At 39.1% G+C, this 24,385-nt stretch overlaps 1 protein-coding gene across 3 annotated transcripts in view; it reads left to right on the top strand.

Moving 5' to 3' along the window:
• Positions 1 to 24,385, top strand: part of PRKAR1B (protein kinase cAMP-dependent type I regulatory subunit beta) — a 102,552-nt gene that overhangs the window by 56,052 nt on the left and 22,115 nt on the right. For all 3 annotated transcript variants that reach the window (XM_030482564.1, XM_030482563.1, XM_030482565.1), the window contains exons 5-8: positions 3,824 to 3,885; positions 4,614 to 4,660; positions 13,221 to 13,379; positions 22,307 to 22,367. In XM_030482564.1, the coding sequence (XP_030338424.1) occupies positions 3,824 to 3,885; positions 4,614 to 4,660; positions 13,221 to 13,379; positions 22,307 to 22,367 (329 nt within the window). The remainder of the gene's footprint in view (positions 1 to 3,823; positions 3,886 to 4,613; positions 4,661 to 13,220; positions 13,380 to 22,306; positions 22,368 to 24,385) is intronic.

Genomic DNA, 24,385 nt, shown 5'->3' with positions numbered 1-24,385 from the left:
GATGCATTTTCAACAAAATTAAGGAAATCCCTCTGAGCAGTTCTCATTTACAGCAAATCATGAAAACCCTGGCAAAACCCCAAACCATTCCCGTACCAATTCAGCACGCAGCATTGCTAGAATGGTCAGTGTCAACAGTGAAATAGCTGGTACAGGGACAGAAGACAGAGACTGCTGTGTTCTGGTGCTGCAGCTCGGACAGAAGATGAAATCATGGTAGTTCAACACTTGGTGAAGACTTAACTACTGATTTTCTGGCTTTCTGTTTATGCTGGAATAAAACCTTGGGAAAAAAAAATGTTTGAAAGAAATTTTGGTTGTTAGGAATGCGTATGTGTGTGTTTGGCCCTAATTATTTAGCAAAACCTTCAAACCCAAGAAATACAGTTGCCTGCTTTTGCAGAGCTGTAGGAGAACATAGGTACAATCTTTGCTTGGTGGTGAAATGGTTGCAGCAGTGTATTTGTAAGGGCTTATTTTTACTGTAATGGTCAGAGAATGAGTTTGAATGTCTTATAAAACAGGCACATGGTACAGGAAAAAAAACAACAGGACATATTTTTTACCTTGGCCATATTGTTTCTGCCTTTAGGAAGTGCCACTTAGCTTATTCAGTATTTAAAGCTTGTTTTCTCTGTGTAGTATAGACCTAAGAGTCGTGGCTGAAACTGAATATGGAGCATCAGACATTTATTGGGGAGGTGGAAAATACATCTGGTTATTGTGGTTTCAGATTTTGGCTTGGGTCAGGAACAAATTTTTTAAATTTTCAAAGTATTTTTGTATACTGATCCTTGTGACATTCTTGTGCTTATTTCAGACACTGAGGATAAAGGCAGTAAGAAAAATTTCCAAACAGATTCTATACTTAGAATGAAGTCAAAAGCCAGATTTCATACAGGGATATCAAGCATTTGGCACTTTAGGAGATGATAATTTCTAGAAGGGTGGTTTTCTTTGGTGGTATTCTGAATGTCCCAGTTCTTGGCTGCCACACTTGTAGGTTGAGAAACTGCCTGCTGATCCATATCATCTGAGATCTGAGTCCATTTAGTGAATCTCAAATTGAGCATCCAAAAGCAGAAACACTCTGGCTCATAATCACTGTAAGAGACCTTGGCCTAACCATACCAATTAAGAACAGTAGGTCCCTAGTAGAAAAGAAATCCTGACAGTGTGTTTCCAGTGACAGCCATGATATTATTGGTCACTTATATTTATTTATCAAAGATGGCGCTTGTTTTGCTTTGTAAATTAACATCACTGTGACTTGGGTACCTTGTGTGTCTATATGTTCATATTTTAGACTAATGTTTGATGATATGTCATTCAAAGGTCTCATTAAAGTCTTGGTCTAATAAGATTAAGACTTCGCTCAAACACAACATATATGGGGTGCTAGAATATTTACACTAATACTGCTACACAGCAGAATATTAGTGTAAAAGTGCTGTTGCTGCTAATAGACTTCAACTTCAATATACTGTCAGCTGGAAGTTCTAGTCTATGAGTTTTAAAGAGGCTTTTTTGGATAAAACTAAAAGGTGTTGTAGAAGAGAAATGTGAACATTTTGGAGAAGGGTGCAGTGCTATACATAATTTATTGGGCACTGTTTGTACAGTCAATTGTTGAGTTATAAATAAAATACAGCCTTAAAACAAAGGTGAAAGGGTAAAACTGTGGGTAGTTATTTCCTCTGTATTTCTATTAAAAAAAAAAAAGTTTCCAAGTTTGTTCAGTGACATTTTGGTTTAGTTATTGATATTCACTGTGTTGTACCTATTTTTGGATGTATCGCATTGAAGACTTTCTTCTCTGCCATGCAGAGTGCCTTTTCGTTCAAGAAAATCTGCAGGCTGCAGGACCGTTCTTGAAGTTCAGTGAGCTGCCAAGGCACAGCCAAGGGGAAACCACAGGGAGGCAAATGAGCCTCTGCATACTGAGTTTCCAGGTCCAAGAGCTACTGAAGAACAAACAGCTTGACTTGTCTCATTGACATAAGGTCCCTTGGTGTCTCGTTCCAGTTCAGCACCTACCATCATGGTAGTTTCCCCCATCCCACCTGAAGCTCAGATTCCATTTCTTTTAGGTAGAGGGCACTGAGGGCTGGTACAGGGACCAGCTCCACAGCCTGCACCAGACAGATGCTTTCTGCCAACAGAGAAATCCCTTTAACTGGAGAAATGCTGAACCCATTTAAGGTGATTAAAAATTAGTTTAGTGGATTTAAGAATACAGTTTGTATACTCTTTGGAATAATTTATTACAGGTCTTTGCATTAGTGCTCAGAATGAGGTGAGAAAGAGGTTTCTTCTTAGAACCTCTGAGCAGGCTTTCTATCCATGGTGGAGGTATTCCTGAATGTGAGTAGGAATAGCACAGGCAGGCCTGACGAAACAACATGAGTGAAATATATCATTTTATTATAGGTCACGGGCTAAGCATCTCTTGCAGGTACTGTGGAGGAGTAGGAAGTGCTTGGTTTGAAATCTCCTCATTCTTCTACAAGTGGTGCTGATGCAGAACTTCAGTACTGAGCAAAATAATTGTGGCTGCTGAAGAGGAAAGACATGACCAATTTGAACTTAGGAGTGAAACATTTCCTAGAACTGAGCTTGAATAAATTCTGGAACAGTTGAACAGGAAATAAGCTAATAATGGGATTTTACAATATGCATTTCCCATATAAGGCATTGAAATGTAGCATGGGTTTCTTTGCTGATCTTCTGGCTATTTTCATGTAAATTGGGCTTCGTTGTGATTGTGAGGACTTTGCTCCGTTCCAGGCTGAAGTGTTTCACCTCCTTGCTGTCATTGGTGGTCCCTAGATGGACCATTCCTACACCAGGCCAGGGAAGAGACTAGTTAACAATTCTTCCTTGCTGCCTTTTGTTTGTGTCGGGGAGCTATTTCCTTTAGCCCTGGAGAGTGATGCATAGGAAGGGGAAGAGAGGTGGGGAGGGCCCGTCTCAGTGCGGTTCATGCTTCTGAAAATAAGTTCCCCCAAATCTGATGTGGGGAAAGGAAGCCTGGGCTCCACGGAGCCTGCTGTCTCCCTCAATAAACAAAGGACTGGATTTGGGCAGTGTGCCCAAAGTGTTGGTGCAGGGTGTGTTCCCGTCCTCACTGCTCTGCCTGGCCTTTTAAGGATATGTGACAGTGTGCTGGAGACCACAGTAAGGTGTGTAATTCAGCGATGATTAATGAGCACAAGGCTCTTCTGCTGCTTCAGTGTTTCTGTAGCATTGGTCAAATTCTCTTCTCACAAGTAATTCACTAAGATTTTCAGAGTTCGGCCTCTTCAGCGCTGGGAGTGCAATCTCTTGCCAGCTCTTATGCTACATTAATTTAGAGCCATCTACCTTTCCAAATGCGCTCTGTATTGTGGAACAGGTTTTGCCTGTAAATGCGGGGCCAGATGTTCAGAAGAGGAGAGCTCCCATTTAGGCATCTAGCAATTACTGCTGTGACACATACCGATTGCAGCTGCAAACCCGAAATCTGTCTGCTTGGACAGTAAAATGCTCAGGCTGGCTAGTTTGTGCAGTGCTATAAGAAGTGGCCTATATGCATATAATTCAGGAGTTCTTTCAAAATAGAATGCACTGAATCATGGTCTCGCTTAGTTTTAAACCATAGCTTGTGCCTAACTAGTTATTTTGATTTCTTGCCAAGCAGGGGCTCATTTTCCAGTTACAACTAACATTTTCCTTTTCTATTTCTGCAAAATCTGTTAATGAATGCTAAATGAAACAATGAAGGTCTACTGGCTAGATAAGAAGTATGTCTGATTTATTAATAAATGTTTCTTTTTTTTCCCAGTGACATATTTGATGCCATGTTCCCCGTCACACACATCGCAGGAGAAACCGTCATACAACAGGGTAATTCTTCCTCTCATTTTTTTCCTTATATGTGTGCTAAGGTTGTACAATTCACATCTCTCCATTTGACGTTTCACCCTTTTTGCTTAATGGGAAGAATAACCATATTCTGAAAGCATCCAAGTGTGCAGCTATATCATTCGTTCATGGATGCAGGTCTTTTGCTACATGTGCAGAGGTCTCCTACAAAACCACACTGGTGGGTCTCTGCTACAGTTAAATGTAGATAAATAGCACTTCAAATTAAAATGTTCATTCATTAACTGAAGATAGTCAGGAAGTAAACCACAGCTCAGAATGCATAAGGGTGGCACAGGCTAGCTGACAGTAATTAGAGGTGGAAAATATTTTAGGGTTGTTGGGAATATTCATCACTTCATTTTGCTGTATCGTAGTTATCGCACTTGGCAACTTACCTGCGTGCCTGCAGCATGTTGTGGAGGACTTCATTACCCTCAGGCTATATTAAAGCTTCTTGTGTGTTTACACTGAATGAAGTGTTGAATCAATCGAGAGAGATAAATTAATGCAATTGAAAGATACTAATAGGAAAAAATTGTAGTGATGTTTTGATATATGAAGGCAAATAGGCAAGGATGTTTCTCTCTGTAAGTAATCTGGTGTACAAACCTGTGCAAATATGTACAGGATTAAATATGGAGACAGGAAATTATTGAATAGTTTAGCAGACCTTCAGGAAACAATCACCTTCTGTATTCTGCTTCCAGGTGATGAAGGAGACAACTTCTATGTGATTGACCAAGGCGAGGTGGATGTAAGTGAACTCTTACAGTGTAGTATTTATTTTGAAGGTTCAGAAGAAAATTGTATGCTTTGGAACACAGCTTGATCTAGCCATGTGCTGTGGTTCTGTCTCCTTTCTTCTTGAAATAGATTTCACAGGATTGATTTCATTACTTTGCTTTTGTTAAGTCATTTATGCATAGTTTTATAATTGGCGTGTTTTACATCCTATCTTATTTGTCCATTCCAAGCAGGAAAACATGGTATCAAACCCAAGCAAATGACATTATCTTCAGAACCCTAACCACACCTGGAGGTCTTTGGCAGAGCAGGCCACCATGCTGGAATGCACCCGAGGGTTCAGATCAACCATAAGGAAAATATTTTCTTTAATCAGTTAGCTTAGCTCATATGTTATTTGTTTTTTCCCAAATTGAGATACAGCCTCAGGCAGTGAGTTTCATCCTATAAACCTTCATTTGCTTTTAAAATTAGGTCCAAATATATGAACAATGCAGCATATTAATAAAGCAAGGATTATTGTAAGTGTAAAGTGATCTGTTAGACCACAAAATGTTTACAGGAGTATGCAGTGGTTTAATCAGCAACTCTTTGAAAAGAAGGTTCTTTCAGAACCAGCCTTCCAAAAAATCTGTTCACCTCTTATCATTTTTATCCTATGTGAAACTCAGCCTTTTGCACTTTTGCTGCAAGTCCCTAATTTGACTGACTTTTCTACACACATCTTAACGTATCCACAGTTGTTCGATAGGACAGGCTTGCTCATTAGCAACGTTGCTCTTCAGATGCCCAGATGAGTTTTGTTTGGCATATTTAAAGAAGAAAGTGATTTATTTTAAATCCGGGCAGGAGGCATACAGTTATTTTAGTGAAAGTTATTTTTTTTAGCAGCCTGTTTGTGTCAGGAGACCATCTAATTGGTATTGTTGGGAATTGAGAAACCTCACATGCTGCCTCTGCCTCTGGAAGTTGCTCCTCAGGAAATCCGTCTGACTCACTGTTCCTATCAGGCATACCTCTCAATAGCAATCATTGCCACATCCACAGGGCCAGAAAATAAAAGAGCAATATTTATAGAACAGTGCTAAAATTTAGTTTTAAAATAATTGGTTAGGGCCTGATACTGAGCTTAATGAGTTCACTGGCTTTGAATCAGACCCACAAACATATGTTGAAGTTATAGATTAATCCTCTTTAAAAATAATTTGTCCTTGCTTGAAACCTTTAGGAAAGCTTTCTTCAGCATTTGGCTCTGGGATAGTGGGGGACTGGATGACATCAGAAAGCAGTCTGCAAAGCACTTGTAATTAATTGCAAAAAATATAATCTTCCATATGCATGTATTGATCTTGCAAAGCAATGACAAAATGCAGCAAATAAATGTCCATGGCCTCCAGCTTTGTTCTGCTTGTAAAACCATTGCACATCATGGTTTGTGCATTTTCTGTAACTGGTGGTTGCCACTAATGGCCAATGTGGTCATGGCTTGTCAGATGTTGAGAAGGACTTGTTTAGAGCACCAGTGCCTGTGTTCTCTTGTCAGTAAGATGGCATCATAGTTCTCTTCCTAGGTATACCCTGACATCTACTCAGAAACACCTTTATTGAATCATGTTAGTTGTACTTCAGAGGTTTTCCATGATTTTATGGAAAGTTGAAACCCTTTCATAAATAATCTTGACCATAAATGGCCCAAGAAGAGACAGATAATTTTTTATTGGTGTTTTTTTGAGATCATGAAAGTCTTTTGCAGAATAATCTTCTATTTCCTAGAACAATTCAGAGATCTGTGAGGCTTCTGAGACAGGATCTGGGGTAAAAGTTTGTAAACTGCCACAGTGACTAAATGGCCTCAGTGCCACTGCATTGCAATTCCATGTTGGCTCTTAAGCTGTATAGATGTTTTAAAATCTTATCGCAGACCCTTGATTTGACAAGCTAAGCACCAGTCCTTCTTTAAGCAATTGCACATTTGTAATGAGCAATTCTTTTGACTTCAGTGGAACTCACTGTTTTGCTAGGGAAAGAGCACAGTGCACAGCTTTGTTTTAAGCTGTTAGAGTTGAAGGCAGAATGTTGGGGTTTTTTTGTATTCCAAGTAGTTTGCAGTCCTCCAGTCAGTTATGTATAAGATGATAGACAATTTTTCCTGCCTTGTCTTTGAGACTTGCAACAGCAGATTTCTTAAGGAGTGAATGAAATAACTGGGTTTCTTTGAGTAGATTTCATAAGCATTCTCAATCCATGCTCCCCTAGTTGCCAAAATCAGCCTATAGCTGCTAGGATACATCAAAATGGACAGATGCACAATAGTATCATTCTGACACTTCTCAGACACACGTCTGGAGAGTTTTCTGACATGACCTGTGGGACAAATACATCCTACCAAGGCTTAAGAGATGTCATTTGGACTGAGCTTATTCCAGGGCCAACCAAAGATCCTGACCCTCTTAAGTCTTGCAAAACTCTTCCGTGACCAGCTCTCATGCTGTCCCACTTCAGCATCCCAATTCCTTCATCCTGCTGCACCTTACTGCTCTTCTCACCATCCCCTCAGCTAGGTGCTGTCTTCTTCCTAAGGTTTTCCCACATCTTCAGCCAAAACTCATGCTGAATTCCTTTGCAAGATATTGTGGAAGGCACAAGAAACGTCTGTTCATCCAGGACCAATTTGCAGCTACACCCAGGTAGCTGCAGAAGTTACCTACATTAACTGCCTTTGCTGGGAAGCTGCAGCAAGGAGAGCCCCTTTTCCCCCCACAGAGTATATTCTGCGCCAGGGCAGTTAATGCAGGGTAACTTGCTCCTGTATAAGACAGCAGCTCTCAGACCCCATGGGTGTGCACCATTACACTGTGTCTAGTGATCCCAAGAAAAGAGTTCTTCCATTTTCTCGGCAGCAGTGCTAAAATCCTTATTGTCTGAAGAAAATCCAGGCCGCTAGTAAGCGAGCTGCAGTTCATTTAAGCCTTGCCAGATACTTTTTTGGCATGCTTCCACCCTTCCTCAAGAAAAAAAGCGACTTGGAGAGTAGACAATTGACCCTGAGACTTAAAGCCTCAAGCCATTTTCTGCCTACTTCAGCTGGTCTTGGCATACGCATGGAGACTCTTAACCCCTGGCCAGGCTATCTTCATCATTTCCCTGATCTTCACAGGAGTGGTAGATATTCCGGATTGGTGGATTCAAGGAGCAATGTACTCTGAATACATCATGACTGATAAGCACCCAGGTTTTCCATACACACACAAAGATACACATAAAGGATGTTGCCACCATAAAATTCCCAACCCCTGGAATAAAGTCATGGCAAAACTGAAAAAAAAAAATAAATCTATCAACCAAGCAACCAAAACCAAATATAAACCACCAACAAAACCAGAATAATAAAATCAGTATGTGGTATTTTGAGTTTAAAAAAATGCGATATTTAAAAGTAATTTGCTGTTTTGGCATAGGCACCCCAAAGAGTAAGTAAGGGCATTCTAATATTTTCCCTTTAAAATAACCTGAGTCAAATTAGAGTACAATAAAACATTTTTAAATATAGTACTTTATCGTCAACTCTTACACTTTCTTAGGCTATAAATAAGCCTCATTAGCATAGAATAAAGTATCTGTTCATTTCCTTCTTGGTGTTACTATGGACATCCAAGAAGACTGTGGGCAAAGGGAGAAGGGCACAAATTTTCATATATAAAAAAAGATTTAGAAATCAGTAAGAGGTGGGTCTTGGAGAACCTGGCTTTTCCTCTCTTACTGTATCCTACAAACCAGGTGTACTTTGACCAAAGCTGGCATTGGATGGGAAAGGACATTATAGCATTATCAGTCACAGTCTTCCTCATTAGCACCTCAGGGTTGATGAGAATTGTTAACTTATGACCTGTTCTTGCAGATGGGTGAAGTTTCTACTAGGCAGAGGATGGCATGAAGTTTGAAGTCTTAGAGGTCAATTGTCTACCGGAAGCTTTTCTGCTCAGACAAATGTGAATGTATGCCAAAAAGTAGCTGGCAGAGCTTAAATTATAGTTTCCAGTAAAGATCTTGAAAGTACCTGCTAAAGTATGTCTTGCAAAAATCTCTAATCCATATTTCTAAATATAAAAATGACTTCCTGTTTATTATTTTAATCTTACTACCTCACATTTTTTACTTTAAAAAGCACCTTCAACTACCCTTTTAAAACAGATGTAGTTTTTTTTTAGACTCAACAACTTCCTATTCCATTTAATGTCACAGCAACTTTCTCTACAGTCATTCTCAGGTTTTCTTCTTGTAAAACAACAGCAGCCAAACTGTAGTATGGTGAAAATCAATAAGAAAACTTTTCAGTATTTTCTCTAAATAGGTTCTGTATTTACTGTATAAATCTGTATGTGGAGCTATACTTGAATATTGTGGACAATAGATAAGATTATCTTTTGATTGTAGGTCAAATCTTCTTGAAGCCTTTATTCATATCTACAAACTGTCTAATTTGTGTATACAAAAATGAAAATTAAATGGTGGTTTATATGACAATACTGTTGGATTTTAAAAATAGTTATATTTTATGGTTAGATTTCATAGATTGCTTTTGGTTTAAATTCTCCCAGCATTAATGATCTTTCTAATTTCAGAAGGATGCTTTTTGAAATTTGAAACAGGACATTTTAAAGTTTGGAGGCTTTCAGCTTGAATTTTCAAGGATTCTCAAGGCAGTCTCCAAGTTCATGTATTTATATTTAAGAAAAGCAAATTCATCTTACAAATAAAGCACTAGCTTTATTTGAGAAAACTACCCACATATAAATACCCTTCATGTCTCAGGCTTGCTTATTTTTCCAAGAATAAATAAACCTCATCGTCATTTTTGGATAACAAATATTAAGGCTTGACAAGACACAAAGCACAAATTATTACAAACAGATCCGAGGGAGGGAATTTAAGATCTAAAAGTTGCAATGCCTGGAACAAATTAGATTGTCCACATAGATCACAAAGTGGCAGCAAAAAACCCCAAACAACCCAAAAGCTTAAAGTTAACTTGAAATCGGCAATACAAAATTCAAGGTAAATTCACTCCAATGAAGCTCATAGATAGATGTTCTTATCACACCTTCAAAGTAAAGTGGATATATTACTGCTCCTGGTAAGGTTACTTTCTGCTTCTCTAGACAACACCGAGATGAGCGAGGCCAAGCGGCATTCCTGTTGCATTGAGCATTGTGTGACTCATTGCATTTTCTCTCCCAGTTAGTGCCTATGTATATTGCAGTCCATAAAGAAAGGAACTGCTAATGTTCACAGGACATTTTTCCCATTTGCCTCCCCCCAAAATAACGAAATGAACCAAGTTGTGTGATTTTCAAGCCCACAAAAATTGCAGGGCTCGTACTACATGCTAGAAAACAATAGAAATCTGAAGTACTTTTGATCTGTGGAAAGTAGGTGGTCCTGATGGCTTGGTCATATTTGGGCATCTGCAGTTCTACATTCCTCTTCAGCTGCACGAAAGAAATAGGTTCCAGCTCTTACAGAGCTGTGGTCGGCAGGTTAAGTAACAATTAGGAATAGTTCACTTATGTACTCACCACTTTGCTGAGAGTTCACAAATGCCTAAAACTGCCTGAGCCAAAACTTCAGCCCAGCATTTTCTAGGATAAAGAAGGAGATCATCTGAGCTGCTGCCATATAACATTGGCTTTCATAAGCAGTTCTGAGCCTAAAATAGCTTTACTTCCCACACCTTACAAACAGAGCTACTTTCCTTTCTACTTCTTTTTATAAAACCTATTTTAAAGGGATTCATAGTGGAGCTGAACTCTGTTAAAGGGCAAAATGGCTTTTTAATGTGCCGTCAATGTACTTTAACTTCATAATGAAGACAAAAGTTGACTTAGGCCTTTTCAGAGAATGAAGTGCAATGGTTTTCCCCCTAGAAAACAACACTTGCTCTCAAGACGTTTTCTCTTTTGGAGATTGATATTGGAAATGTCATTTTTATTGGGGGAGTGAATGCTGCGCCCAAAGCCTGTCAGATCAGTGATTTGGTTTCACCTCTGAGTCCTTTAAACCTGACACCCTTAGGGTGGAGGAATGGCTGTTTGCATAAACTGCTTACAGAAGAGATGTCAAACATGTTTTGGGGAGTCTAGTCAAGTACGACAGCAAAATGAAAGAAGTCTTAGAGCAGTTTAGTAGGAGCCTCTCTTTTTAATGACTGTGCAACAGTAAATGTCCATCCTTCACTTGCTCTACCTTGAGTTTTACCAGCATAATGACGCTCTCTGGGCTGTAGTCTTATCATGAATACTGCTTTAAAAGAAATGTCACCATATTGCTTAAAAAAGTATGTGTTGGAATAATTTGTTTCCCACTTATAATTCAGACCCTTCTGCAATAACAAAACCTGTGCTTTTCAAGAAAAGAGGATATAGAAACAGGTGTATTTTTGTTGTGCTGAAAAAGAGTCAAGGACGCGATGGTGGTCCAAAACTTATCTGAATTATTAGATTTTCCACATCACCCCCTGAGGACAGGAACTACTGTACCGTAGCAAACCCTGACTCCATCCAGTGAAATCCCTACAGAAAGGGGCTATCCCTGCTTTCAAATAGACATCTGGACAATTTTGCAATGGATTAACTGAGTTTTAAAATTTTCATACATTGTCACTGTGTTACAAGCCTTTCAGAATCCAGATTTTATTCATCCATTTCTCCTGCTTGTCTCACAGAAATAGATCCAGGAGCCACGGTATTACCTACTTTTTTCACCAGGAAAGTGCTTGGGTTTGTCTGGCTTTTTTAAAAGTTCTTTTTTTGCTTTCATTTTTTTTATCATGAGGAGAATCAGAAGTAGATTCAGTGTTCTGTGAGATTTTCTTTCTGTGGTGAGTGTGAAAGTTTGAAAGGAAATGCCGTTGTTATTTTCTTGTGTGATATTCTCCAATGTGACATTCATTCTGTCATGGTGAAGAAATGAAGCTATAGCTTTTGTGGCTTGAGCTCTTTCTTGGCAGTCTGCTACCACCTGCCTGTTTGGGATTATTTTTACCCTTAATTTTAGCCCCTTGATCCCCAGACGCTCCAGGAACACCAAAAGCCACAACACTGCCTGGAGTTCAGCAGTGATGCTAATACTGCTTTTTTTCAGCTGATACCCAAGAGGTCTCTTGATCAGCTGAACTGCTCCGTTGCCTCATTCATCTCCTACTGAACCAGCATTACATTGACCTCAGTAGAAGCTGGATCAGATCTTAATTGAATATTGCTAAGATAAATTGGGATTGATTCCAGCTGTAGTTTGTAATACACCTTTTCATCATAAAATGAAGATAGAAGTAAAATTAATACTGACAGTTTGTTGAATTTTGACCCCAGTTCATTTATTTTGGTCACTGTCTTTTCTCATGCCCAGCTTGAACACAGCTCTAATTCATGTATTTTTAAGAAGTGCTAGTCTGTTACTCAGTAATTGGTAATAGGTTTCTGCTTAGGATGAGAATACCTGTGTATTTTCTTTATAGTATTTTTCTTCACAGAGCTTCCAAACAAATGAAAATCATTCTGGTTGATTTCTGCTGTTATTGGTCTGTAACAGATTGGGATATATTCTGCACTGGGTAAATGCACACAGCTCTTCCTACTCTCTAAACTCACAGACACATTAACAGAATGAAAAGGGTTTATTGTGTAGGTTTATAGCAGCAAGCCTACAAGCAAACTGCAGAATACACAATCCATACCAGTCTTTGAATACACTATTATGGCTCATGAGCTGTATTGTCCATGAATAGTGAGGAAAATGCAGTGGAAAGCACCTGCATGAGTCCCCCTTTCTCCACTGAAGGTTTTACACAGCACTGAAGTGTAGGAATTTTTCTCAAATTAGACATCATCCTGGAAAAATACTGTGATAGTGGTATCGACCCAAAGCGTGTTTCGAAAGGATATGTTGTCTATATATGCTGCAGGTCAGATACTGCTTCATAAGTTCTGTAGAGGTGATGTTAAAGACAGAGGGTAATTCTATATATAGCTTTTCAAGTCCAAAACACTTAGTAGTTTTCACTAAGGTAGAAAGAGATCTCAATCATTATATTTAAATTATTATTGGAGGCTTAGGGAAGAAAAAAAATCTTCCTTTTCAAAAGATGTTTCCCTCTTTTGACTGTTTTTCATTTCATGGCCATGGTGCTTTTCAGCAAACCTCGTTACACATATCAACAAATCTCCTTCTTTTCAAGTTTGACAGTGTTAATAAAAAGCCAGAGTTGTGACAGTTCTGCATGCTGGCTGTCTGAGCCTTAAACACAAGAGGAAAAACATGATGCCAGTTAACCATGGGAGCTGAAAACTTAGAGGGTAAATACAGTCATTGTACCGAAGCAAGACAACTTGAAATTCTGTCCACAAAGCAGGTTGTTGCCCTCTTTGGGGACTAACTGCGGAAACTGTTACACTCTTGTTTTCCTTCTGTGTCTCCAGCATTGACGATTAGAAAGGAAATTACTAATTGCTTTTTAGGTAACTGGCAGTAGGAGGAAAACTGCAAGTCCCCAAACTTGTCTTGTGCTGTGGTAGGTTTATGTCAACGGAGAGTGGGTCACCAGCATCGGAGAAGGAGGCAGCTTTGGGGAACTGGCATTGATCTATGGAACACCCCGGGCTGCCACCGTCAAGGCCAAGACAGATCTCAAGCTCTGGGGCATCGACAGAGACAGCTACAGACGCATTTTAATGGTAAGTTTATGGAGAAAGGCTTGTTTATGGAGTTGATATTTTTTACTTTCTTTTGTAGCGCCAGCACTTCTGTTCTGCGTTCAGAGTACATTGATGATAGAAGGCTGTGCAGTGTGTGCTCCCACATAAAAGAGAGAGGACATGACAATAACATTGAGTAACTAAGTTAACTGAACTGAAGGAAAAGGGGACAAGATTCACCAGAAAGAGGCTGAGTCAGAAATGCAATTGAATAACATTATGTGTAACTACTATACATGAATGAAAACCTCAGGAGGCCTCTGTTACCCACTGAAGCTATGTAAATCTTCTCCTTATCATGAACCTCAAAATGTTTTTCAGCACTACCCCTTGCCTTTGAAATCTTTTTCTGAACTTGTATTATACTCTTCAAGGCAGGCAATACCAGGTAGATCCAACTCCCCTATAAAAAAGTCTCGGTTGGATTGTGCCCTCTATCTTCATTAGCCAGTACACACCACACGTATCATAGGGTAGTAGCTGCTAATGATTCATTGCTCTGCTCCTTTCAAACTCCCTCATCTCTGCAGCAAAGCTCACCAGACCTGAGCACCTGGCGTGTGTGCTAGGTTATGGATTTGTTGTTGGTTCTTGAGTCGTGAGTTTATAATGGAAACTTTGTCAGATAATTAACTTTAAAAATGTCATAACTTTTTTAATTAGTTTGTTTCCAATGTCCATGTGCATATCTTCCTTCTCCGTAAATAAAATATTCCTTTCTTTTTGATAATTAACAGACATAACTCTGTGTGAGCTTCTTTCTCAATAGGACTTGTCTCCAAAAGCTGCATTGTTTCATTCTGATCTGAAGGAAATTACACTGCTCTGAGAAAAATAAAGAAGTGTGCATTTTGAAATCATGTGTATTTCTAGTAGATATCGTGGATAACAGAAAAAATAGCAAAATAATTGAGTAGATTTTACTCTTAAATGATTAGTTCTTAAGCAATAGAGTGTAAGAGTGATCGTTATTTATGCTGTGTGATGACTGTTGGATGTCTGTATGAAGCATTGCTGGTTTTCACTCTATATTTCATAGGCTGAGTTCCGTATCACATAAATGAACATCACACTGACATGTAGGAGAGTATGTCTGATGGATTTTACTCCATCCCAAAATATTCAGGCTCATCGCTCCAAGACAAAATAGAGAACTAATGATGAGAAGTGTACTGTCTTCTCTCTTGTGGATAAGCAGGATGAATAGTTTTGAATGTTTCCCAGTGCAGGGAAGCAGGCAGTAGTAACTGATACCTTTCTGCAAGGTATTTCTAAAACAGAGAGTACTAGAATTTCCTAACAGACTTAAGAGACATGCTCATCTTATTCATCCCATGTCCTGCACAGATGGCAGTAGAGGGGTGTCTGGAATAACTAATCTGATGAATGAACCTGCATGCTGCAAGGAAGAAACCAAGATATAAAAGAGAAGGAATGCAGGAGCAATAAATGTTGGGACAAGCCACATACTGCTTATTTTTTTAAGCATAGCTTTTTACAGCTGCCTGTAACCTTGCAACTAAAGAATTGAAGGACAGATTCACAGTCTTTGTAGCCTAGAGGTAATTTCAGTTTTAGCGTTGATGAAAATAGTGGCACCTAGCATCATCCAGCCTTGGGAGCTTTCAGGTTTGATCATGTGTCCATTACCATCTGGTAGCAGCCTTAAGAAGATGAATATTTGATGCAGAGACAGTATTTTACTAAAAGGGCTTAAAGTCCCAAGTGGAAAAGACTGTGTTTTTACTGCTAGCTTTAGCTATACATACAACTTGAATATTATGGATATACTTCTATTTCATTCTAGGATAGTGCTAAGTGCTTTTCAAATTAATTTACATATTCCCTGAACCAGTGACTGCTGTATCTTACCTAGCAAGCTCAGTTCCTGCAATTGATGAGACCTTTAACTTTACATGGAGGTGTTTTCTCTCCCTCTTGTGTTTTTTTACAGTTGAGGTCATTAAAAATTGGTGGTCTAGTGCATTACATTAGATACCCAGACAGTGTACTTGTAGCATTCCTCATACTTAGATAGGAAATATTTCAGGTAGCATAGTGAATTGATTGCTGCAGGTATAGAAAATGTCTAATTGTAAGTGCTGTCCACGGTAAATGCAATTTACCCGTCCAGACTACATGAATTCTGTCATCTTTTCATTTATTTGTAGGTGCAGCGTGGATAATTTCTTTGCTGTAGGTGAAATGAGACAGCTGTCTTTGTGCATTTGTGTGAGGGAAGGTTACAGTGTCTCTCTGCTCATTTCCTCAAGCCTAAGAATTAATTACATCATGTTTCAGTGGCTGCATTTCATACTTGAAGCTAACTCCACCATTACATGGCTGGTTTTGCTGTACTCAGTTTCAAGATGTAGTAGTAGCTGCCTTTGAAGTCACAGAAACATGGTTTCCTGACATTTAGCCACTAACTTTATGCTTCTAGAAAGTTGCTAGATATTCTGGATGTAGAAAGGTTTCTGCCTTTAAATAAGAGATATTAATGTTTAGGATATCTTTTGACATATATCATTTAAGATGGTTTTCAAACTTGAGAGTGAGTGGGTTTTTCTTTTTCATTTTCTGTTTGCAAATACTTTTGTCCAAGGGATCAGTGACCTTTTTCTTCCAAAGAGATGGGTTTTTTTCTGTGTTCAGATAAAGCCCCTCCATAACCCAAAATAGCTTTTTCTTTCCTCTGCATTCCTTCCCGCCCATGACCAGCCCCATGTTTTTCTCAGTCTAGTGTTGAAATTTTATTCACATTGTAAATATTTATTTGCAAATCATGCCTTCAGATCCACACTTGCCAAAAAGATTTTATCCTGTCATGAGACACTTGACTCTCTACCTCATTTCTCCTTGCAGGCTCTGTTTTGGTTCTTTGCTTTTCATTTAGTAATTTCTAGTTTTCATTTCTGCTTAGTGCCATTTTCCCCACCTATGTGTCTCATTGATCCTGGCTGGTTTATGGTATGAATAAAATGCATCTCAGGAGGTTGGGAGTTTAGGTTCTTTTTTTGGATGGACAAAGCCTGATGCAAAAAGTTCCTGCTGGCTTTTAGTTACACTTGTCATCCCTTTATTATTTAGTCTGTCCCAAAGGAAGTTTGTTAAAACAGATATATTTCTTTATATTTCATTGTCTCAGCTTAGGTACCCTGATGGCTTGAAGGTCACATTCAAGTTTGTTTTAGCAGCTGTGATGATTGTAAATGTTGGAATAGTTTCTTTTGTCAGGATTTGCAGTGAAATTGCTTGGCTTTCACTGAAGTCCCTGATAAATTATTATACCATGAAATTCATTGTACTAGATGGATTACAAAAACCCACTTAAACATGTTCCCTCCCCAAGCACACTCACAAATTATCTGTCTATCTGTGTGTTCCATTTATTTCATACAATTATCTGTGCTAAGTTGCGTACTTTTCACTCTGTTCCAGGTTTTTGTGTGTATATGTTCTCTGTGAACACACACACACTTATGTATATATTCTATATTTATTTACTTACATTCCTCTGGGAGAGAGGCAAAGGAATTTTTGCCATAGGATTCTCATGTAATTCAGTTGGTGAAATGTTGCTGCTCTTTTCTTTGCAGTTGGGATTCGAGAGCATCATGGAATGGGGAACATCCCAGGGTAGTACAATATTTATATTCTAAATATAGCAAATACCACAAATACCAGAGCAGTAAATGTCTGTATCCCAACATCAGATTGATCCCCCTGACAATTCAGTTCCCAGACTGAGGAAATTTGAAGTATTAATTTCTTTTAATTTCTTCTTTAAGAAGGCTTGATTCAGAATGATTTAACTATCCTCTAGTTCCCATGGTCAGGACACCTAGCTCTGGGAGCAGAGTTGCATGGGATACAATACTTTTTGCCTATTTGGTAAACTTCTTTGCAGAAAGTGAGTTGTAATACTGGGATGTAAGTCGTGACAAATCAAGTCAGTCAGTGCCTAATGTTATGCCTCATTTTCTTTATGGTATTTTGGCTTTGTTTTACCATCTTTTCACAGCTTTGAACCTGAGAACAATTATTTTTTTTTTAACAAGTGTCTTTTTCTATTCAAATAAAGTCAGAAGGACTTCATGTTGCCATAAAATGTAGGTTGCATGGTGATCAAAACATAAAGCCAATCTGAAGCCTGCAATCCATCCAACATCTGTGTGATACAGCACCAGGATCTTGTAGGCTCTTTTGTTTTCATGGCCAGTATGCGTGGTGACTCTTTCTTGCTCCTATAAGAATGTACACCCAAAGCATCACTCAACATCAGGTTTATGCAGGGATTAAATGGGACTGGAGCAGTCCAGGCTGCCATTCTGGCATCTCCTGCCAGGAGAACTTTTTTATTTGAAACTTGAGCCATGCTTTGCCTTTCGGTAGCCATTTGTTTGGCTTCTTAGAGAAGTTGGGAGTTTCTAGGTAGGACCTGATCAATTCCACCTGAAAAAATGAAGCAAGAAAGAAGACATGAAGAGTGCTGGAGGGGCAAAGCAAAGAGGGAAGCTGAAGGGAATAAAGACAGAGACTGGACTGGAGTTGGAAGGAAAAATGGAAGAAATCAGGGAAAGTGAAGAAGGGGTAGATGGAAAAGAGATGCAATAGTCCTATTCAACAAGACCCGTTACAATCTCTGGGGCATTCATTTTTCTGAGCCTGTGTATTGCTTAAGCTAAGCCTAGGAGTTGCTACATTTGTAAGTGGTCCTAAAACTGGGTTTGAGCTCTTTTCTGGGTGGATTTGGCAAATGCAAGTGATCTTGTTTCTCCTTGGGACTGTTTCAGGGAGGAGCACTGCAGCTTAGAATATTAATGAAGTCTTCCTAGTTAGTGGGAACCACTGTCTTTAAGAAGATGAGCTTGTGCATGACAGCTCAGAACCAGCGAGAAAGTGAACAAAGGAACGGGGGGAGAGGGAGAAGCAGCGACTATTGAAATAAGATATTAATAGGTTAGAAAAAGCAGAATTAATAAAGACTTTTTAAAACATGCCATCAAGAACCCTGCCAGTGCAGAATTATTCATGTACATTTACTATTGTTTTTATCTGGCTCAAGCAGTAAGAGTTCTACTGCTTCCCTTGGGAAACTTTTCTGCAAGAGAATAATTCCTACATAGGGAAAATTTCTTTCATATTGAACTTAAATTAGATTTTCTTAATTTTCTCCTATTACTTTGAGTTATGTCAAGTTATGCTGTACCAAATTGCCTTCTCCTTCTGTCATCTATCTGTAGATGATTATCACTGTCTACTTAAAACCCTTGCAACAATGCATGCCAGCTGTGAGGATGCCATACCCATGATCCCACTGTTGAGCTAACATCTACAGGCTGAATTTGTTTTGCTCCTTGCTTATCAGCCTTCGCCAAGTGTTTTAGCATTTGTTCAGGCTCTGTTTGGTTTAGGAGCACTTTTCTAGAGAAGAGTTACCAAGACAGTGTGTAGCATGTGAGGCACCATCACATCTGAACCATTGAGATGAAGCCTCTAAACTTCATTCCTAGATGATGTCTGTGAGTATACAGATCAAAATAACTTTAGCTGTATTCTGGTTGCAGTCTAATGATGCAAACCAGCTCTCATCTACTGTCTTTAACTCTCCCTCAGCTTTACAACTTTCCAGTCTTCCTCCATTCATCAAACATCTGTGCTTTGGATTTTTTTTTCTTTGCATTTCTTAGCTGTATTTTCCGAATGGAAGCTCATTCTATTATTTTCTACTCCCATTTCTAGTGTCTCCAAATCCTTTCTTGTTATTTTCCTGTTCTGGCAAGCTTTCTATCTCCTATATATACTATCTCCTATTCTGCAGATATTATTACTGTCTGATTTGTTGTTGCTTCTAGAAGATCCATGAAAATGTTGCATGAAAACAGACTTAGCACATGTTCCAGGACACGTGTTGGTTGACAATTCTGCAGAAATGACTTGAAAGGTAGGAGTAGAGATTATGATGGCTTTCCTGCCTGTGGCCTCACAAGTTGGGCAAAGTGACTAGACCAAATAAAACAAGTATAAAAAAGAAATCAGGAGCCAGAGGTGACATTACACCCATGGGGAGGGAAGAAGGGGGAATATTAGGCTGATGAAGGAAGGTGGGAATTAGGCATGTTCTCCCTCTATTTCATGGGGAGAAAAAAATGATTAATACCAAGGAAATAAGCACATGCTTTGTTTGTTTATAAGAGTTCTACTGCTGGGTTGTTTTAGCTTACATTAGCGTTCTCTCAAAATCTCTTCCTTTCACTCAGGAAAACACACTAAAGTGAAAACAGTGTGCATGAGGGTGAGCCAAGCTGCTTCTTCCTGGAAGAGAAATTGGGATGTGGTTGTGCCTATTGGGATCCAGCCTTGTGTGCTCTGAAAATGAAGAGAAAGCTTCTCTGCCTGCCTTGGCACCTTTAGGTGAAGCTCTGCTGTCGGGTGGCTCATGCCACTCTCGAGGCTGTTGTTTGTCTCCTTCAGGAGAGATGGAGAGTTGGATGGAGCCATCCTGCAGGTTAAGTCATGAGCCATCAATGGGTCACCTTGGGTTTCAGCACATATGCTGTGAAATAGGACTCTTAAGCCTCAGCCACTAGGCTCTTGTTTTCCCTTACCTTTGTGGTATCATTCTGAGACATGGGATGTTTAAGACAGTGTAGCTAGGCATTAAGTGGCGTCCCGCTCAGGTTCTACTATCACGGTACAAAAAAAATGATAACAGCATATATAATTAATTCTTTCCACTTCAGTTTTGCTTTTGCACTTGTCTTCACGGTGGATTGTGTACCTCTGCCTTGGCTTAGTTTAGTCAAGACGTAACACACCCATTTTCCTGTAGGAGTGATGGGCTCTTGCACTCTGGGCTAGGCGGGATGCCTGCAATTCCTACCTTCCTGGGTCTTGTCTGCATCTCTAAATACTCAGAGTTGTGGTCAGGTGTCACTTATGGCTACTGATTACTGCTTCTTAAAATTCATCTGTGTCCGCAAGTCATTTAAAAAGCATTTTCCACATCTGTCCTTGGGCGCCCCAGCCCATCAAACTAAACCACCAATCTGGTTTTCCACAGCTGTCAATTTTGCTGGTCTCATTTTCACTCGATTGCAGGGAGGAAAGCAACAACTGCGCAGTGTCCAGTTTTCCATTCTTTGTCTTGCAGCGAGCTGTCAGGATCTGGCGTGGTTTGCACAGCCTCCTCTGTTTGAAGTTCTTGGTTGTTTTTTTCTTTCTGGCACTTCAAATGCTTTCGGCGGCCCCTGAGGTTGAGAACCAGGTTTGTCAGACAGAGAGGTCAGAGAAGGGTTACTGATGCTATTGCTGAGGGGAGAACTGTCATCACCAGAGTTGGAAATTATGAATAGGGTGTGGAGGGGGAGACCTTGGTAGTGGGTGGTGCTGCTGCTGCTGCTGATCCAGAGATACTTGGGAAGAGTGGCAGCTCTTGAAGGTGCTGTGGCTGTTTCGGAGCAGGGGTGGCCCCAGGAAAGGGAGAGCACCCGGTAGCTTCTGCTGGTGCTGTGGTCAGAAGCTGGAGCCAAAGCCTGTTGATGTTGATGGAAGGATTCATGTTGCTTTGGTGGTAATTGGATCAAGCCTCACCTGCACAGTGCATGTAGGAAGAGGGATAATGTCTAATTCTTAGTTTTAGCATTGCACTTGAATACACCAGCCTTTCCCATTTTCATACTTAGAGCATTTCTGTGTGCTTTCACAGTGGAGGGTGGAATGTTTCTTCTTTTCATTTCTTTACCTCCACTTCCTGCACCTGCTTTCCAGCACTTACCAGTGCTCATTTGGAGGAGGAATAGAGAAGTGTCTCTATGGCAGACATTTGCTTCTGGCAAACATTGTCTTCTCTGCCCAGCCTATGAGGAAATGCAATCTTTATTTCCCCTTTCTTCAGAAGATGAATGTATCACCTTTGTGCTGTACTCCTCCTTTGTAGATCTGACTAGCAGGCACGAGACAGCCTTCAACATCCACAGGGAATCTACCCAGGCAGAAACTATGTGGGCTGTCATGTAACAGTGTGGAATAAACTGCATGGTACCAAGAAAAACTCTGGAGTTCCTCTTTGGTACCTGGGAAGGTTTTGTTTTCAAGTCATTTGTGACACTGAAGAAGGAGTTAAGGATAAATTAATTATTATTTTGTGTTGGTAAAACTGCATGGTATTTATTCATACCTGAATAGCCTTCAAAAATGCGTGCTGGAATGGCTGCTTATGGTTTCTGTCTATGGTGCTCAAACACTATGTAAGCAGAAGATATCTCAGTAATTTATCACACAATAAAACCTTAGTAGAGTGGGAATGACTGTGCTGGTGGCTGCATATACAGTGATGGATTGTCTGCTCCAAAATGCTTAAATCTTGTTAAAATAATACTATGAATAGGTTGCTCAACAGTTACAATGCATATAATGCTATTCAGAAAATAATCCAGGCTTACAGATAAAGGCTTTTAGCATTAAAGAGGTTTTAACCTAAAAGAATGGGACCCATGAGGGGGACATTTTAAATTTTATCCTACTTTGTCATTGTAAATTCCCTAATAGCAGGGCCTCACTGGCAACAAGATACATATTGAATTAGCTAAACAGTTAATTGATGAAGCTCTGGCTTTAAAATGAGTGCCTGTAAATAATGGATACAATTAATCCACGGTGTCCAGTAACACCAGTGAAGTCAGTGAAATTACACCAGGATTGAATTTGATTCCTTCTGTCTTTGGTTATCAGCCACTCAACTTGCCCAGACGTTTTAAGGCGAAACATTTGCCTTAGGCTGTTTATACTGGCTATGCTTTAGATTTGGAAGGGGAGGGGAAAAAAAGAGCAGCTGTAGGAAGAAATCACAAAAATACTTTGTGTAATGTTCTACCTCCTTTTTCTCTCTCCTTTAATAACAGGGCAGCACACTGAGAAAGCGGAAGATGTATGAAGAATTCCTGAGCAAGGTCTCCATTTTGGGTCAGTTGCTCTTTGGACTTGCCTGCTAGTTCCTGTGTTAAACATGTTGGCAGAATGAATTTTGGTCTTTGATAGTACGATGAAAGCATGATGGTCAAACAGAAGGTCTCGCGGTTGCATCATTTCCGAGGGAATAAAAGTGTAAAGGGTCCCTTTTAGGACTTGTTTTTCTCATTCTCTAATATATACCGAACATGTCCTGGAGTAATGATTGGACTTAGTGATCTTAAAGGTCTTTTCCAACCTAGCTGTTTCTGTGATTCTATGTGTTTGAAGGACAGGCCTTTCCTTAAAAATGGGAGCAGGCATGCACTGGTAACCTTTTGGTAGTTGCTGTTGCAGTAAGGATCATATGGATAGAAGAGAAAGCAGTGCAGAGATATAAATTTGTCATAAAGTCTAGTTATATCCTCCCAGGTGACAGGTAAGAAGTTTTTTTCCTGCAAGAATACTGTATTTATGTGCACCGAACAAAGTAACCTTACAAATCAAAACGGACTGCTTTTTTTCCCTTCTTTGTATTTTACAGCCCGTCTCACGTTCTTAAAACATCTGTTTAGCTTCTTGTCCTTGGATTTTGTTTCTCTTTGATTAATGTGATAGCCACGAAATTTGGACATGTTCTTGATGGCCTTCAGTAGGAAAAACAACAAACCCATAATGCCTGACCAATCAATCACCATTAGGAGAACAAAAGCTTCTCAGAAGGAGGACAGTGTTAGACAGTACAATGAAATGTTGATTCTGGAGGAGAAACATCATGTTTCTGCTGAGGCTATTTTGAAAAAAACAGTTCAGGATTCATTTGCTATCTGAAGTATTTATATTTCTACTTAAGCAATTTCCTTTTCTTGTTTATGGTATTCATTTACCATTCAAGATGAGGTACCTGAAATATGAGAGTATCTTAGTGGAAATATACTTGAACTTCTGAGAGGTGCAATCTGTGAAATTTTCAATTATATTTGTATGCTTAAAGTAAGTATGTTGTTCACTTATTAATGAAGTTTTCATCATTTAAACACCTTCTTTTATGCTCAATTTAAATCTTCCTAAATTAAGAGCACAAATTATACCAAATTACAATGAGTATTTAAAGAAAAAAGGATCTCTGCACCTGCACTAATGAGGAGCAATTACAACAATGAGACATCTCAAAACAATTTCAGAGTAGAAAGGTTATTCAAAGATGTGCTTCCTTAAACATGCGGTTTGCGATGTAATTATATCCTAGTTTCTAGTACGGCTTTTGAGTCTTAGTAAAAAAAGAGGAAAGACTTCAAGATTTGAACCTTTTTTAACTATGGAAAAGCAGTAGACAAAATAACACATCATTTCAGGAACACAGAGAATTCAGGTGAAATGTGTAAGGATCTATTTCATATGTCTAAAAAATAGATGACACCTGGGAAACAGAAAGGTATTTTAGAAATCTCAACACAGCACTGAGAAGTCCACTTCAGTTCATGCATTAATGTGGACAGAACTCAGTGATTTCTTGGTGGAAAAACCTCTATCAGCTTCTTATGTATACTTTTTCAAGGCCTGTCTAGTGTCTGTAGCTAGCCATATAATTGTAAGAAAGAGCCTATTTTTTTAATAATCTAAGGATTTTTTAGATTATCAGTAGCTGCTCTTAGTATATCAAACAAGGTATGAGAAAACTAATAGCTTAAAATCTTTCTTTTGGAGTTTTATTAAATGTAAAGCCAAGAATTGATATGTACAACTTGGAAATTGCAAAAAATTGCATAGAGTCTACTTCATTTGGTGCTTGATTTTAATTCTCCAGCTAAAACTTTAGTAGTTTTATCGTGTACAATATTCTATATAATGCTCTGTTGCTCATTAACCGATGTATTTGTAGTGGTACAATTCCCTTGTGCAAAAGAGGGATGCTTTGTGACTAGAGCTAGAATTAGCTTTGAGTTTTTCATAAAGCCAACTGAAGAAGTTTCAAGAGACTTTTTCATTTCATTGTTAATTACATAGTTGTTTTCTTTTTTTTTAATGAAAAA

Source organism: Strigops habroptila, chromosome 4 (assembly GCF_004027225.2).
Source record: "Strigops habroptila isolate Jane chromosome 4, bStrHab1.2.pri, whole genome shotgun sequence".
Lineage (NCBI taxonomy): Eukaryota > Metazoa > Chordata > Aves > Psittaciformes > Psittacidae > Strigops > Strigops habroptila.
Note: the sequence above shows the minus strand (reverse complement) of the source record. Positions and strands in the feature narration are given on the sequence as shown.